Genomic DNA, 17,268 nt, shown 5'->3' on the forward strand with positions numbered 1-17,268 from the left:
AATGTAAGCGAGGCTTATTAGAATACATAAGATAAAATAATTCCTTCAAAACTGGAGATTTGGTTTGAAAACTGGAGGTTTTTTATCGGCATTTTTTTTTTGGGACATAACAAGTCAAACATGTGTGAAACTTATGGAAAACCTTGCATTAAGTCTGTTTCCATGAGAAAAAATGCTGAATACTCTATTTGAATAGTTGGAATGACCCTTTGGATGAATTAACACTTAAACATTTTAATGATTTTATTTTATTTTATTTATTAATGACAATATTTATGTAACAAGAACAACATAAACATAAGTACCTGTCAATTTAAAAGTGTCATCATTACTATATAGCTACTATTAATTAATAATTTTCATTTAAAAATTGTCACTACAATAGCTACTATTGCATCAAAATGATTTCATTTCAAATAGTCATTACTGGCTTGGCACAACTTAACTTTGACTTCCATGCAGCATTGAATTTGGAATAGTACTTTGCTTTCTTGGCAGGAGGTGCTGATGATGAAATATTACATTTCGGCATTTTGACGGTTGATGAGAGTGCTCCAAATTGAAAAAAATCATATATTTGCTCCATTGACTTGGATAAAAAAACATTATTTTCAGTGGATGCATGGTCCATGTTTCCATAACCATCAAAAGATCAAATGTCCTGCATCAATATTTACACAATGAGTCCCAGTCATCGGTAATAAATTGTTTAATCATTTAAAGCGTGTGCCACTAAAACTTGGGATAATTGTCGATCAACTCCTGTATAACATCACACCTTTAAATCACGTCTCTTTCATAACCACTAAAGCTCTAAATTACTGTTTATGACCCTAATTAAGATGTTCACCTGCATACCTGAGAACAACCGGAAATATCGTTATTCAATCCTCTCAGGTTTTTTCCTTTAGTAATTAAAAAAAAATGGCGTCCAAAATTTGTTAACAGTATAATGTTTGGAAATGGTAGAACGGTAGGAAGGTTCTCATTCCGGTAGAATTGAACTACCGCTGGTAGGTTCACACGTATGTATTAGTGGTTGAGAGATCACTCCGCCTAAATTACATATTTTTATTTTTGTCATTTTCATTGTAAGTTTCATTTTTTCATCAGTTAAGTCCATAACTCACTTAAGATATTGTAATAGTCATATATTTCAGAAAAGAAAGCGTATCTCATAAAAATGGAAAGGCAAAAACATTAATGACTGATTGATTGTTGGGGTTTAACGGCGAGGAGCAATATTTCAGTTATATTTAGGCAAAAACATTACTGAGATTTTGTATTAACAATTTTTAAACAAAACTAGAGGCTCTAGAGTGCCTGAATCACTCACCTGGTAAAAAGTCTTTTCAGCTTTCTAAAGCTGGACTCTTGACCTTATTGTACTATTGTCACAAGGATCATTTATCAATAAAGAGCATCTTAGTTATCTACCTGATTTTCATATTATAAATTTAATCTCTCATAGTTATTTTTTTACTCTTCAAGGGCAATAATTCAGACATCAGTCAACAGATCTTTAAGAAAGTTTCAGTCTTGGCTGGTCTTATCATGCTGATCAATTTTACCCGGACTGAATTTAGCTCAACCCATTTGTTTACGAATTATTTCCAAAAATCTATGGTCTATTTTTAGTAACATTGGTTGTAGTTTTTGCCAGATCAAAAAAATTCCCATACACAGAATTTGTAGGGTGCATTCCTGCCAAGTTTGGTTACATCTAACCAGTAGTTTAGCAGGAGAAAATTTTCATATTTGGAAATGCCAAAATCCTGGAAAAAATCCATTTCAGGACCCATAACTCATTCATCTGTCAATGGATCTTGCTGAAATATTCAACATAGGTCCAACTCATCATGCTGAACAATTTATCATGTGCCAGATTTTAGATAAACCCAACTGTTTTTGAGTTATGTGCAAAATTCTGCAATTTAACCCTATGGTCTACTTTTAGTAATGGCTACCACGTTTTTCCCCAAGATAAAACATCCCAACGCAAAGACTGTTAAAGATGTTCTACAGAACATGTATGCTGTTTTGTTTCAATCCATCCAATTGATTCACAGGAGAAGATTTTCAGAATTGCAAATGTATAATTCTGTAAAAAAAATAAAATTTCAGGACCCAAACTCATTCATCCCTTAATAAAACTTTCTGAAAATTTCGGCATGACTCTAACCCATCATGCTGAACAATTTTTTTGGCAGATCAAAAATCACCATACAAGAATCATTAAAAAAAAAACCTAAGAAATATTCATGCAAAGTTTGGTTACATTCTATTCAGTTGTTACAGAAGAGAATACATTTGAAAAAGTTAATGGACGACAAAGACAGACACACAGTGATGGCAATAGCTCACAGGGCCTTTCAGACAGCAGAGCTAAAAATGGCACGGAAAAAAATTTTGAATCAATTCTCAAAAATAATACCTGTACTAGCTTTAAGTTCCATGGAGGATGGTTAATTAATCCAGCAGCTTCAACCTGATTTCCTATTGCTACCTGTAGATCAGCATAGGTAGCACTATCCAATACAATACCAGGGAACAAGTCAGCAATCAAACTCATAAATAATGGCTCATCTTCATCTACCTATAAATACGATTTTCAAAAAAAATTAGGACATGAATCAAAGGAAACTATATTTACTTTCTTCATTCACTGCCAACCAAGCAAATTCAGACATTTCCAATCCCCAAATTTATAATACTATAACAACAAGAAAGTATTTTGATAAGAAAATATTTTTTTTCTCAATTTTTACAGTTTAACAGTTAAGAAAAAAAACCAGTTATTTGCACTTCATGCAGTAACTAGACAAAGTGATGACCCCACAGTCCACATGGACTCAACTGTTTAGCCAATACTCAAAGTAGGACCATGCAGATTTGGATCAAATATTACAGTAATTCTCTACCAAACAAATTAATGCAAGTGTTTTAAAGGGAGCATACCGTTCCAGTTATATACACATTCCCAAGTTTCATTTTAATTAGTGAAAGTGTTTTTGAATCATGCAATAAAAAAAAAAAAAACAAAAAAACAAAAAAAAACAATACCCTTTTTTATGAATTAACTTCAATAACTCAAAATCGAAAACAATGGAATTTTCCTAAAAGTCAATAAGAGTGTCCCACTATGGATATATACTCTTTCACAAAGTTTCAATTTAATTTGTGCAAGCATTTTTGAGTAAATGTGTGTTACAGATGGATGAACATATGCCTCCCAACTTAAAGTGTCTGGGACATAATGAATATAGCTCCACAAAGTGCAGCATGATACAACTGCAGTGGTCGAACCTTGAACAGTTTGAATGAAATTACACAAAGATGACTTCACTACAGTCTTAAATTCAAAATTCAATCATACGTCTTTATTATCAAGTTAACATGCACCTGGAATTTTACTGATTAGGAGATGACTGATACGAACCAATTTAGATAAATTCATGTCACGTAACACTCTCATGACAATGGTACTTTCTGTCTCTGTAGGCCTAGCTCTCTTCTGTGCACCAAGTGTCCTCAACACAGACAAGATGTTTCTCAAACCAAAGTCATAATGAACCTGAAAATCAAATTTTAATATTTCTGACATATGACTCTGATATGAAATATGTAATTATCTATTTACATAAGAAATCGGATAAATGCAAAAGGCAACAATTAAGAGAAACTGATTAAGACAGTTTAAGCAAAGTTCTGTTGTAAGACAGGGTATTATATGCACAAATCTACAATTCTAATCATGGCCCATTGAGAATATAACAATTTAAGTAGAAGTATCTAAGACAGATGGTAACAAATAAACTCTTTTCAACTAAACCTTCTAAATACCTGCTTAGAAAGCTGTTCTTCACACAACTTGTAGAGAGTGTAAAATTTTTGAGCAAGGATGACATTTTCTAGGAAACCACAAGAAGCAAGTTTAACTCTCATAATAATCTGTCTATCAGGAACCATCATAGCAACTGTACGAAACTGCACTTTCAAGTTTTCTGGTAGTTCTTGACGTCCAGCATAACCAGGATTCTAAAATTAAGTTGATTTTTTTAAACTAAAATTCATTAAAATAACCCCCCCAAAAGGCTTGAATTATTAATGATGATTCATAAACACTGACAACTTACAATTTTTTTAATACCAAACAATGTTCAATGAATTTTTTATTTACCAGTTTTTTTTATATTGAAGTTTAATGTTTCATACCATAGTCAAGAAAATACCAAATTCTGGGTTCAGATCTACAATATCACCATCTGTAAAGATGAACTCTTTCTTTCTATCCTTTTTAGCATTTAACACTATGTAAATCTGCTGGGCAGCTACTGACAATACTGGAAGCTCAATTCTGTTGAATTCATCAAAGCAACCCCAAGATCCAGACTGAGCAAGACCTGAAATCCATACACTTGTTTTTGAAAGTGCAATTAGATAAGAAAAAAAAGTACAAGAAGGATATCTGTTTAAAAAACTTAAGCTAGGCTGCATTTATTGTAGTGCTTAGAATACCTCTATTGTAATCTAAACTACAAATTGCATGGTAAGTAAGTATTGTATGTGCTGGGAGCCTAGAAAATTGAGATAAAGTACAAACAGGAAGTTTTACCAAAACCAGTTACAATGTACGCCCCATCTATAAAAAGTCATACACTAAATTTGAGACCTATCCATCCATTGTGGGGGTGAGATTTTGTGACAAAAGTTTTCTCTATCATTCCATATAGTGAAAAATGGCAAAGTCCAACAAAACAGGATGTTGATATAAGACATAACTCACAATCTCTTAAAATGTATGGCAATTCTATATGGAGCCATACATCAAATTTGAAATTAATGTATCCACTGAAAGCTGAGATAATTGTGACTAAATTTGATTCCAGTATAAAACACACTGACTGAAGTGGAGGTATAACATAAAACAATTTAGTCACTAGAAGCTGTGATTTTTCAACAAAAAATATGCTACAGAAGCCAAAAATTTTAAGCAATTTTGAAACAGAAAATAAATTTGAAGCATTCAAGCTGAAAATCAAATTTCACAAATTTTCTTGGTACCTTTGTAAATTCTTCCAAGTCCTCTGAAATCCATCTGATCAGAGCAATTGAAGACCACAACATACTTTCCTAAAGCTTTGCCCATATCTTTTGTTGTTTCTGTCTTGCCTGTACCAGCTGGTCCTGCTGGTGCACCACCCATAGACATACCTAAAGCTTGCGCTAAAGTGATGTAACACCTAAAAACAAAAAAAGACACACTCAAGTAAAATCTTTGATGTTTAAAGCCATATCAATAAGATATTGGTCAAATTAAAGAAAATAAAGGGCATATAATGAAGTATCATAGTTTACTTTTAGTTGTGGATGTGACTTTGAATTAACTGTTCATGTTATTTCCTATATTTGTAGTCAGATCAGTCGGGGCAGGGCAGGGCTGTTACATTTAATCATATGAGGTACCCAGGGATGGTGCTTTCAATTGCCTCTATGGTAGGTTATATTTTAACAGTTCAGTGTAAGAAACCAAAGTATTTAGAATCCTAATTTGCTTCTATGAGTTGTGCCTTTCCCGGGTACCTCATATGTTTTAACAGCCCTCAATGGCAAAGAATTGTGAATAAACTCTGAAATTCTTTCAACAAAGCACATATAATGTTAGTCAGTTAAAACTGGATAAGACCATCTTATAGGTAACTATGACTAGGGAAATAACTCCTAGCTACTACCTGTCTGTCAATGGAGTAATGACCAATCGATCAGTACATCCAAGAAACTCGTTCTGGTAAATAAAGTCTACATCTGTAATCTGTACAATACACTGATCTGTGTCTTCTTTAAAGTAGAATCTAGCCTGTTTCAACCACTCAAAATCTGTTGGAGATTTTATGTGCATTCTGGTCTAAAATTAGGAATTAGGAGATGGCATATATAATTGTTAGCAAGGGAATGTATGAAATAAAAGCCAATAGAAGAACCAATCTAGCAATCATGTACTCTGTGGGTGAAGATGTGTTAAAATGGTGGTGTGTTTTGAAAATTTGTTATTATACGCTAAAAAAAAAATCGTACAAAAATTTCTATTAAATATCCTGTTAACTGAAAAGTTCACACTAAGAGTGTTTAGAACTTTAAAATCATAAATTAAAGTTCTATACTTAACAGGGAATGATGTTAAAGGTTGCCTTATGGCCCGGGACGGGTGAAACTACCAATCGGACAAGTAAAAGTTATATCATGCTTGCTCAGAAGATAACCAAACCATTTTCATTACTTAACATGCATTTACTAAAGGACAACATAGATTTCCATTTGGGCAAGTAGAATTTTCATCAACTTGTTCTATAAGACAAGGTTAATAACATGTTAACATCATAACCCGTTTAGCACTTACTAAATCATCAAATATATCTCTCTGATGAACATGAATGGTGACAAGTGTTTCATATTTCACTCTCTCAAACTTAGTCAAGTCATGAGTAGTTTGCTCAATCAATTTATTCAGCATGTCAAGGAAACGTTGGTTTGTAGTTGGCATTATTTTCTTGTCACCTCTTGCACTCTGTAAAGCTATTTCTGCATCTCTTGTCCAAATCATCTGAATACCCAGCAAGCCAACCTTACATACAACAAAATTGATAAATTGTGATTCATTTAAGATTGTTACAATGTAAATAGATACATGTAATCTTATGAGGAAGATGTGAGTAGTTTTGCATATTCTATGACTTTTGACATTGCTTAAGAATTTACAAGCGATTGTCCCTGGCACTAACAATTTTCAATCCGAACTAGAAATACTTTGAGCAAGCTCACAAAACATAATTCCATCCACTTCAAATGGACTTACATGTAAAAGTTTGTTTGTGTGTTTTGGAGGAGGTAAAATAATAGCTTTGCAAATTAAGGACATGTAAAACCAGTTTGAAATACACAATTTTCTTTGTTCAAGACAAGATATTTTATTACCTGGGCTGGAAAATTGTTGATAAAACTAAGAAGTTCAAACCCATCAGTGTTGATAGCTCTAAAAGCATCCCTAATGACTCCATGTAAAGACTTTTGCTGTTCATTCAAAAGCTCTCCTAACCAAGACTCCACATTGCCTTTAGCTATCACTTCTTTTTCTAACTACAAAAGAAAACTCAAATTTTATATTTAAAATAAACTAAATTAAGGCGTAAAACATATTCTACTGTGGTATTCCCTATAATTTTAGGAACGTTACTGATTGATTAAAATCAAAATAAAAAATTCATAAATTGAAAAAATTACTGAACCTGCGAAAAATTCACTCTTAAATATTAATATTTTGTTTTGATTTTTAAAAAGAAATACAACCCTTTTGTGTGTGCCTAAGGTAGAACGTATCTTATATATTTTATCTAAAGATTTACATAATTTCTCCATTTAAAAAAACTATCATAAAAATATTGCAAATTTATGTATTCATGCAAGGAGTAACCTCTCATTAATCAATTAAAATTTGTAAAAAGAAAACTTTTTTGTATTCATTCATATTAAAAAGTAAAAGTCAGGGGTCACCACACCTTTTTTTCTTGTTTTTCAAAGAAAATGAAATTCTTTTTACATTTCTATAGATCATCCCTCTCTTCATTGCCATCACAACACCACATCCCAAGTCTTACCATAATCTTCTCATTCTCTCTGGATAAAACTGACATAATTCTATCATAATCTTTCTCGTGGAACTCAACTTCATTTACATTTTCAAATATTCCGAGAAGATGTGACTGAAAGATAAGTTAATATTGTCGTTAACCTATCTAATTACATTTCTTAAAGAAGCAATCTTGTTCATTTCCTTTAGAATGTGTACTTTACATCATTTGATTTAATAGTGTAACTGAATGACTTGAAGTCATCATCTTGATGTTTAAAGCAAATAATAGGTAGATTACAATAGTATTTTCTATATGCTTGAGAGTTTGCTATCATGACATCAGGTCTTTCTCCATTTTCTGTTGATAAAGCAATAAATGCTTTTGTACATTTTAAGATGTGAAAAGAAACATGAAGTTGCACATGTTTTCCTGCTAAATTATCCCCACTGGTACATGAAATTGATATTGGACAGCACCCAAAACAAAGTTAACAACTTATGCACCATCTATATAGTTACAAATCTGAACTAAATCCACCCATTGTGAGCCAAGATAATTGTGACAAAATTTGGATGGATTGATGGACAGACGTGATGGCTCCAAAATACCATCCACATATTGATCTGGAGTATAATATAAAAAGAGTTAGCTTTGAGTAGCCCAATAAAAATTGCCTGATAGTTTGAAAAGAAAACAAAAGAATTTAAGCAGGGAGCACACCCATTAACTCAGTATGCTATTAAATTACACACTAGAAACAGCCCCAGAAAACAGTTCTGAAATAAAAAGGCTTTCATAGTAAAACTAATAAGTTTGAAGGATATAAAAAATGAAGGCACTATCATAGCAACAAGCATAAATCAAGGACTTGAACCTATTAAGTCCACTCAACAAATTTCTGAAAAAATCAATCCACCCGCCTTTGTGACTACAACTTTGTCTAATATGAAGGCAGTATCATGGTGAAGTAGTGATGATGTTGTGAGAGTTATGAAACAGAAAATAATTAGTAAACCATGTAACTTAGATATAATAGTTTACCTGAATTGTATGAGAATCACTTGCTTGACCAAGAATTTCCAACAATGCCGGATCTGATATAAAGAAAAATCTGGGAAAGACAAGTCGCTTCTTTTCTAAGTATCTGTAATAGAAACAAATTGTGCAATTATTTTTCAGTTGACTGTGTCTTATTAGCTTAGTGCCTTACAATTATTTTGTTTTATAAACAAACATTTAAATGATGCCAACCCTTTCCATATAATTTCATCTAAATCTCTGGGTTGTTGGAATTATGATTACAAAATATAAAGACTGACAAATGGACAGTATAATAACTTTATTATGCCTAAGTTTTTCGAACTATTCAAGTTTTTTATTTACCCAGTTAAAGACTTCTGACAAAGCTCTAGCTGCTCAAGTAAATGTGGTAACAGCTGACCAAGAGTTTCATCACCAACACAACACTGTACAACATTGGTTACTTCATGAGCTCTTTGTATTATTTTTACCCATGATTTGTCAATGTTTGCAAATCTTTTTGCTTCCTATAGAAAATAAAATTGAGAATGAAAGTGATCAAAATATATCAAATCACAGAAAGTAATACAGTGACTGAAAAGTTTTAAAGTAACAACTATTTCTACTCCATGTTTAATTGTATTTGAAACTTGCCTGTGGGAGTTGCTTGGCAATATCTCCACCAACAAACACAGCTTCCAAGTAGACCCATAGATTTTGTACTATGAGCCAATTCTCCAAGATATCATTAGTGTTGGACAATTTAGCAACCCATTCTTGTATAGTCTTTTTAAATGGAGCATTGTATCTGCCAAAAAAAAAGAAAAAAAGAATGAATACAAGGTTATTATAGATCATTAGCTTGTGTATATACCAGTAAATATTGTTACTTCCGGTGAATTTCAATATTGGACATATTATTGTCAATTAACGGTTTCATGTAATATTCTCACTCACCGGTATTTTTACATGCAGATATTTGGTCATTTTTGCTATGCTTGGTGCTTGGACTGAAGAATTGTCTTACCTGTTATAAATAATACTTGTATTATCATTTTATCGTTTTCCCGAACACACTTGACTGTACTATTGTAAATTTATCTCTGTGTTCGGAGTTGCACATTGAATTCGGCGCCATTCCTTGTGATGTGTAATTGTGTGTAGTTGTTTACTGTTGTTTGTGTACTAAGTCATGTCCTAGTTATGATGTAAATAAACAGCGTAGGTGTACACCAAGCTGTCATCTGTTCCTTTGATCTTTTGACAGACAGTCGCAGAAGCCAATTAGCTTACTACGCAAATTACGGCCCAAAGTCAAATCAACTAAAAGTGTTTGGTGCTGCACCAAGTGAATTACTTTGTGCACAAATTATTACTTTAATCCTTATAGAATTAAGGGATATTGAGTTTTTATTTATTAACTTGGTCACCTTGTGAAAAATGTTTGATGCTACACCAAACTGCCCCAAGTGCAGTTTGCTCCAAGTATATATGTGTCAAAGATTTCTGTGATTAGGATTCACTGTATCATTTTATTAATTTATCATATTGCTGTTACCTATGTATGCAGAGTTTAAGATTGCTAATTACATAAATTATTGAACTTCCATCCAATCTTTATTATTACTTCCTACACCAGGGACCCACAAAAATTATAGTCAACTACCAAAATAGTCAGGGCGTTACAATAGCCAACAAACAAACTGTTGAAGTGCACATACTGATTTTTCAAAATTGCAGTTTACACTTCAAGTGTGAGTGAAACAACTAAGTGATTGGCTTGGAATATGGGAGTAAATCTAACAGTAATAGGTTAGGAGATAAGAATTTGGTTTACAAAGTACTTAGGTAGACAGAGAGACAAACAGATGGACTTAGCAATTCTTAAATGCCTTTCTCAATTTTTGTTTGCAAGGGTGTAAAATAGGATACAAACCTTTCTGTCATATCCAGTAATTTTGTCTACATGTGACAAAATCTTAAGGCTGTTCCAGTAAAACATACATGGGATGGAGGGAAGGCACTTGAAAATGTCTGTAACTTCCCATAGAAGCGATATTTTTCCACTCCTACCCACCCATAGAGGTAAAAACCCAAGTTTATAGGCACCAACAGAAGGAAATTTATATATATTCTGTAACAGTACTCCCATGGTGATACATTACTTTTTTATATAATTCAGCTGCATTTGACATATTTCATACAGATAATGCAAGACATAGCATGATTTCATCAATGCTTCATTTCATTTATACATATTCTGTAGTTTTGCCTATTCATTTGCATGTTACACATATTCATGTATAGACAAGAGCTTTTACCGCTTGTGTTCATTTATCTGTATATTAAAATTTATATATATTCTTTAACAGTATTCTCATGATGATTCTTTAATTTTTTTTTTATATATTTCAGCTGCATGTGACATACATGTATTTCATACATATAATAGCAAGACATTGCATGATTTCATGAATGCTTCATTCCATTCACACATAATCAGTGTTCTAGCTAGGATTTGAAAATAGAGGGTGCGCAGGGAAGAGGGCAATTTAACATGTAGCATGTTTTTTTCAACCAAAAAGGAACATTAGTGTATTTGAAGTTTATTAAGATTTATGTTTCCATTAAGTCAGAAATACCATTATTCATTTTTTTTTTGTGTTTCTTGTATGTTTGTATTCTTATTAAATAATTATTAAATAATACAAGAATGATGTGTGTAGACAAAAATTAACATTGCTTTTGGAGAATTTAAAGCAGTATACTATCACACCATAAAGGAGATTAAGAACAAGTGATTCTTAACATTTATGACATACTATGAGGTAAAATGTGGCATGAAATGAAACAAGTATTCAATATTGCTCCAATTTAATTCCAAAATCATATTATTTTCTCTAACTAATGTAATTGTAACTTTTGAAAAATTACCTGTACTGTTGATGACATAGAAAATTTGAAAAAGAATTGAACTGACAGAGATAACTGGCATATTGAATAAACGAATATATGCAAAATACAATTGTGTACACTCATGGTTCTACATAACATAGACCTGTCAAGTATTTTTGAAATTAATTGTACAAAAGAAAATAATCATTAACCAATGATTGGCTGTCCATGAGATGGTGATAGATCAATCAGGATCTAATATCTTCTTGTCAATGATCATCATCCGACAACCCTGATCAGCTGATTGATCACCAATAATTACCTGAGGTATACATGAAGGTTAATTACGACAGCATGTGGTAAATGAAGGTGACACTTCTTAATTGGCTTGGGGTAATTTATTAACAAAAGTGTAATCCTCAAGTAATTATAAATGGGCATTAAGGGGGTACTGAGTAACTCAATAGGGGCAGAGGGGCGGGATACAGTGCCCCTCCATTTCGCCTAGCTAAGACACCAATTAAAAAACATGTATATTCGCTGTTTTGCCTATTTCTTGCATGTTGCACATATTCATGTATAGACTAATGCTTTTACCACTTGTGCATTCATATATCTGTATATTAAAATCGTTTCATATATTAACATTCATTTTTATGCACATATATCATCTTTTCAATGCACAGCTAAATCTTGATTTTTGTTTTGCCTAAGAGCAATTTCGAAGAAGGCCAGAATATAGGATTACCTTTCTAGTATTCACAATTGTAAGAGTATTAGTCCACATCAAATTTTCAACAACCACTTCATATCACAGGTCAATGATATTTGGTATGTGAAGAGAAATAGAAGATAATACAAAAGTTGTACTGATCCAACAGTGACTGTATATGAAGCTGGTGTATTGCCTGAACTATTTTGTATCTTATCTAATCAGTCGAAATTTCTGTGTGTATCCATATGATTGCCTTGATAATTGTGTGAAGTGAATCCATTTGTTTTATCGGGGATCAATGATTTCAAGAAAACTTCTCTTCTTGTATGCCTAGCACTTTCAGCTGGAAATCTGTTGTATTTAAGCATCACTCAAGTTTGCATGCACTCTGTGCAGGTGAGGAACAAGAGAGTATAAAGTAATCTTGATGTTTATCAATATCGATGTGCTCATTTGCACACTGGAGGCTGTCTTGTTAAAAGGTATGGAAATTTTGTCAATTGTTGTAGACTCTCTGACAATTTCTGAGATGAAGAACAGAAGTAAAAGCCCTGTTCTTTGATAATTTGGTGTTTTTGTCACCTACACATTCACTCCATAGCCATTACCCTTTCATTTTGAAGTTTTGGAATGGGCTATATTTGATATCAATATGCAATGACTACATAGTGATTTAAAAGAATAATCAAGGGAACCAAGCTTATAGCGGTAATCAAAAGAATGTAATCCAGGGACAAAGACCAGACATGGAAAACAGACACACACAACAAAGAACACAAAGTAAATAAAATCAAACATACAAAGTAACAAAAGTAAATGAGCAACTTGGACTCCACCAAAAACTTGGAGCATGGACCAGGTGCACCGGTAGGGTAAGCGTCCTCTGCTTTTCTAGAAACACCTGCCAAGTTGCTCATAAAAAGTCAAGTCCAAGGTAGACAAACGAGGGAAGGAAAACTATGACCCGTTGAATAAATCAGTTCTCATGGTGCTGATGGATACACCATAACGATCCACGAGTTCATGATAATGACCATAAAACTTCTGACTTCAATCTTGAAACAACATAACCTTGTTCCAGAAGCCTATTTGTTAGAGTTTTAGCGTGATACAAAAAGTCTGCATAGTTTCGTAGCTCTGGCATAACAACTGTTCAAATTCAGTTTCAAAAGAAATTTAATTGTGGAAGAGTTTCTTTGATGATAATTCAGACACACTGAATAGATATAAGATGTGGTATGAGTGCCAATGAGACAACTCTCAATCCAAGTCACAATTTATTTAAAGTATAAACCATAATAATAAGTCTAAGTACAATCTTGGACACAGAGCCTTGGATCACACTGAAAAGTAAGCTATAAAGGGCCCAAAAAATTAGTAGTGTAAAACCATCCAAACAGGAAAATCAACGGTCTAATCTACATAAAAATCGAGAGACGAGAAACACTTATGAACCACATCAACAAACGACAGAAGTTGACATCTTTTCTGATGTTCGGATGTCTCGGGTTGCTCCACAGCAAAACCCTGAGAATACCTGAAGAGTAATTTCAAAACAAACATGCAGCGATTTCCAAGCGGAACACATGTAAAAATGGTGCGAACTTCCAGCAACAAAAGAGTGCAACTCAACTATACTAAAGGTTTATACAATGACAGGGATTCATTTTGGACCATTTCGAGAGAGTAAAAAACAACTTTCAATAGAATGATATTAAATTTTCCCAACAACCACTCACAGAAGCGAATTTCGAAGCCCAGTGCAGTGCCATAAATGCATTTTCCACCAACCCACAACCATGTACATATATTTCTTTAAATGTCGTCCCTGGGTCCCATGTATGTTTTGCTGGAACAGCCCTTACCTGTTGCTCAAAAGTGAGCTTAAAATCATCAGGCTGTCTTCAAGGAAAGTGATAATTTCTGCTGTTTCACCACCCTTTAACAACAATTCTCCTCTAGCTTTGAAGTTTGAGAATGACAGTATTCTACCATTCCAATCATTAACAACCTGTGATAACTTAGCCTCTATATCTTTTTCCTTCACTGCTGAGATACATACATCCTACAAATAGTAATATCATGTTAACTACTACCTATTGGTAGCATCAATAAGAAAATAGTATTGTATATAAATATGTTAAAAATACAGGAATGAACACAACAGATTTCTGCAGCATATTTTTGGAAAACACTGTAGCTTCCTTAAGACTTTTTCGTACAATGTTTACCTTATAAACCTATTCAATTTAACAGAATTGGAAAAACACATTGTATCAATGAAATCTATACATATTAAACAGAAACTTTATATTCAGTATATGCACAAAAGCATTGAGAACTTTAATTCCTACCTCAATGTCTTCTTTGTATTTCAAAAGAGGAGCTTTCATAATATCCCTAAGCATAAAATTTTCTGAGTCAAGATCAAATGTATGACCAGTAAGCTTGGCTATCCTTTCCCAATGTCTGTCTTTCATAGCCTTGTTGGACATCAATTCCAACAAAGGACAGGATTCACTGAAGTCATCAATCTTTTTTTTAAGATCAATGAACGCTTGCCAGTCTTTCAGGGCTTTTGGCAGTCTTCGACACCTATAAAAATACAGTTTAAAAGGCACAGACTTATATTTGCATTTTTAATCCATGGCTTATAAAAGGCAGTGATTAAATTTCTATGAGAGTTTTCCTGCCTTTTATATTTTCCAAGTTTTCTAGATTTCATGGGAGAACCAACTCTCCTTCAGCCTATTTATATACAATTAATCAAAAAAATGTTTTTAATACTGAATTTTTTTTTATATAAATGATTGATTACGTCACAATTCAAGATCACTTAGTTCCTCCTATATAGTTTAGGTTTACAATGCTTGCTTGAGGTTCCTTTTCCCCAAAATCAACCAAAACCTTTCTTTTGCCATTCAAATTTGAATACATTCATACTTTACCATCATAAATTCTGAGTAAGTCCATCTGTGCAAATCAAGCAGGCGGAATCCCCTATCTAAAAATATCTTCCAATGGGATGACCTTTTTGTAGCCATCTGCCCTTTATTCATCCATTTAATTTCTGCGTGCGCAAGAAGACGCATGTGGTAAATTCTATTGGGAATAATATTGAAATTTTGTAGTATTAGAAATCCCCTTTATTGAGGAATTTTCTTTTATATATTTATTATTTTTGTATATTGATACTTAATTATGGAGTTTAATGTTAGTAGCCCATTTCAAGCCATTACTGGCAATGTTTTTTTGGATGGGTCGTTACCTTACGATAGTCAGGTGGTTACTCCAAATGTGTCTGGTCAATCAACGGACGTTTTAACTTTGGTGACTAACACTACTATTCCACAGACCCCGGTTGTAGGTTCTGTGGATAGTAATAGAGTAATCCCTACTATAAGTACGGTAACTCTTACAGTATCTAGGCCAGTAGACACCACAGGTTCAGTTTCCTGTACTCCTGGTGTTTCTATGGGTCTAAATTTACCTGGTTCAAGGTCTCCAGTGTCTTACTGTGGTGTTACTTTGCCCTCCTCGGCTAATAACCCCATGTCTTGGTCAAGACATCCCTGGCCTCAGACATACCCTTATCCAGGTTTTGATAGTGATGATGAGGAATGCTTTTCAGTGGCCTCAGGTAGTCAGGAAGGTAATTTTTCCTCTGGTGAAGAAGGTGAAATAAGGATCAAGGTTCCTCAGAATGTTTTGGTTTGTAATACTGCTCATTCTGTAATTGCTCGGTCTCCTACCATTCTAACAAGGCTGTTGGAAGTGAGGATACTCCTTCTACTTTGAAGGATCTTAGAAATTCAGTTGACTCTATTATGAGAGATGTCAATAAGGTGCCATTTCAGTCACCTCCCAAACCTAAGGGACTCACTTCAACTTTTGAAGTTTCTTGTGGTATGTCTAATGACCTACCAAAGTCTCATACTAGTTTCCCAGAATCCAATCACATCCACTTCTCTTCAAATTATTAATGAAGGTATCATAGCCAATGAGTCTCATTTTTCCAAGGTAAGTGGTTTTGGTATAACTTCCTTTAATGATCATTATTAGGGATTATGATATTTTCAATTCCACTTTGGGTAAGTTGGTTCCGTTTTGTGATAAAGCTTTTTCTTCTTCAATTAATTCAAACTCTAAAATTCAAGGAACTACCACCTCTTTCACCAGTTCCTATTCCAATGTCCAACACCAGTCATCTGCAAAAAATATCTCTTCTGTCAGCAGAGATAGATTGTCTTTTGACAAAGAAAGCAATAGAGAAAGTTTCTGTATCATCAATAGATCCAGGTTTCTATTCTCGGATTTTCCTTGTTCCAAAGAAAACAGGAGGAATGAGACCAGTCATCGACCTGTCCATTCTCAACCTTTATCTGGTTGTTCCCCATTTCAAGATGGAGACCAATCGTTCTATCAGAGCTTCAATACTTCCAGGTATGTGGACCACTTCCCTGGATTTGACAGATGCTTATTTCCATATTCCAATATGTCCTTCTTACTGAAAATTTCTTCGTTTTGTCTGGAACAACAAGGTTTACCAATTCAGAGCATTACCATTCAGCCTGTCTACTGCACCTCTAGTTTTCACCAAGTTTATGCAGACTGCCATAGCTCATCTTCACTCTCAGGACATTCAGATTCATTCTTATCTAGACGATTCTCTGTTGAAAGACCTTTCTCAGGACAAGCTTCTCATAAACATAGATCTTGTCATCAAACTGTTTCTTTCCCTGGGGTTCATAATTTCTTGGAAAAAGTCAGATCTGATTCCTTCTCAGGACTTTACTTTTCTGGGAGAACATTACCTGACTCATCTAGGACTAGTTCTACCTCCTCAGGAAAAATTTCAGAACCACAGCTTGAAAATTCATCAGTTTCTTTCTCAGGAAACAGTTTCTGCTCACCAATTTTCTCAGCTACTAGGTCTTTTGAACTCTTTAGCAGATGTTGTTCCTCTTTGTCGACTACACATTCGACCTCTCCAATTTTATCTACTGCAAC

The 17,268-nt window shown here is 33.5% G+C and overlaps 1 protein-coding gene across 2 annotated transcripts in view; it reads right to left on the reverse strand.

The window, feature by feature from the left end:
* Window positions 1–17,268, reverse strand: part of LOC148616357 (dynein axonemal heavy chain 8-like) — a 110,501-nt gene that overhangs the window by 40,200 nt on the left and 53,033 nt on the right. For both annotated transcript variants that reach the window (XR_015922164.1, XM_088583290.1), the window contains exons 32-45: window positions 14,613–14,853; window positions 14,124–14,323; window positions 9,303–9,456; window positions 9,012–9,175; window positions 8,670–8,772; window positions 7,653–7,757; window positions 6,973–7,134; window positions 6,398–6,622; window positions 5,733–5,905; window positions 5,065–5,243; window positions 4,216–4,403; window positions 3,844–4,038; window positions 3,440–3,574; window positions 2,435–2,596 (exon numbers count right to left, since the gene is read on the reverse strand). Coding sequence is in view for 1 of the 2 variants with exons in the window: in XM_088583290.1 (XP_088439416.1) it covers window positions 2,435–2,596; window positions 3,440–3,574; window positions 3,844–4,038; window positions 4,216–4,403; window positions 5,065–5,243; window positions 5,733–5,905; window positions 6,398–6,622; window positions 6,973–7,134; window positions 7,653–7,757; window positions 8,670–8,772; window positions 9,012–9,175; window positions 9,303–9,456; window positions 14,124–14,323; window positions 14,613–14,853 (2,386 nt within the window). In the remaining variant the exon portion in view is untranslated. The remainder of the gene's footprint in view (window positions 1–2,434; window positions 2,597–3,439; window positions 3,575–3,843; window positions 4,039–4,215; window positions 4,404–5,064; window positions 5,244–5,732; window positions 5,906–6,397; window positions 6,623–6,972; window positions 7,135–7,652; window positions 7,758–8,669; window positions 8,773–9,011; window positions 9,176–9,302; window positions 9,457–14,123; window positions 14,324–14,612; window positions 14,854–17,268) is intronic.

The sequence above is a fragment of the Perna viridis genome, chromosome 5, assembly GCF_037379345.1.
Source record: "Perna viridis isolate PV_CMFRI_1.1 ecotype Kerala chromosome 5, ASM3737934v1, whole genome shotgun sequence".
NCBI classification, from domain to species: domain Eukaryota; kingdom Metazoa; phylum Mollusca; class Bivalvia; order Mytilida; family Mytilidae; genus Perna; species Perna viridis.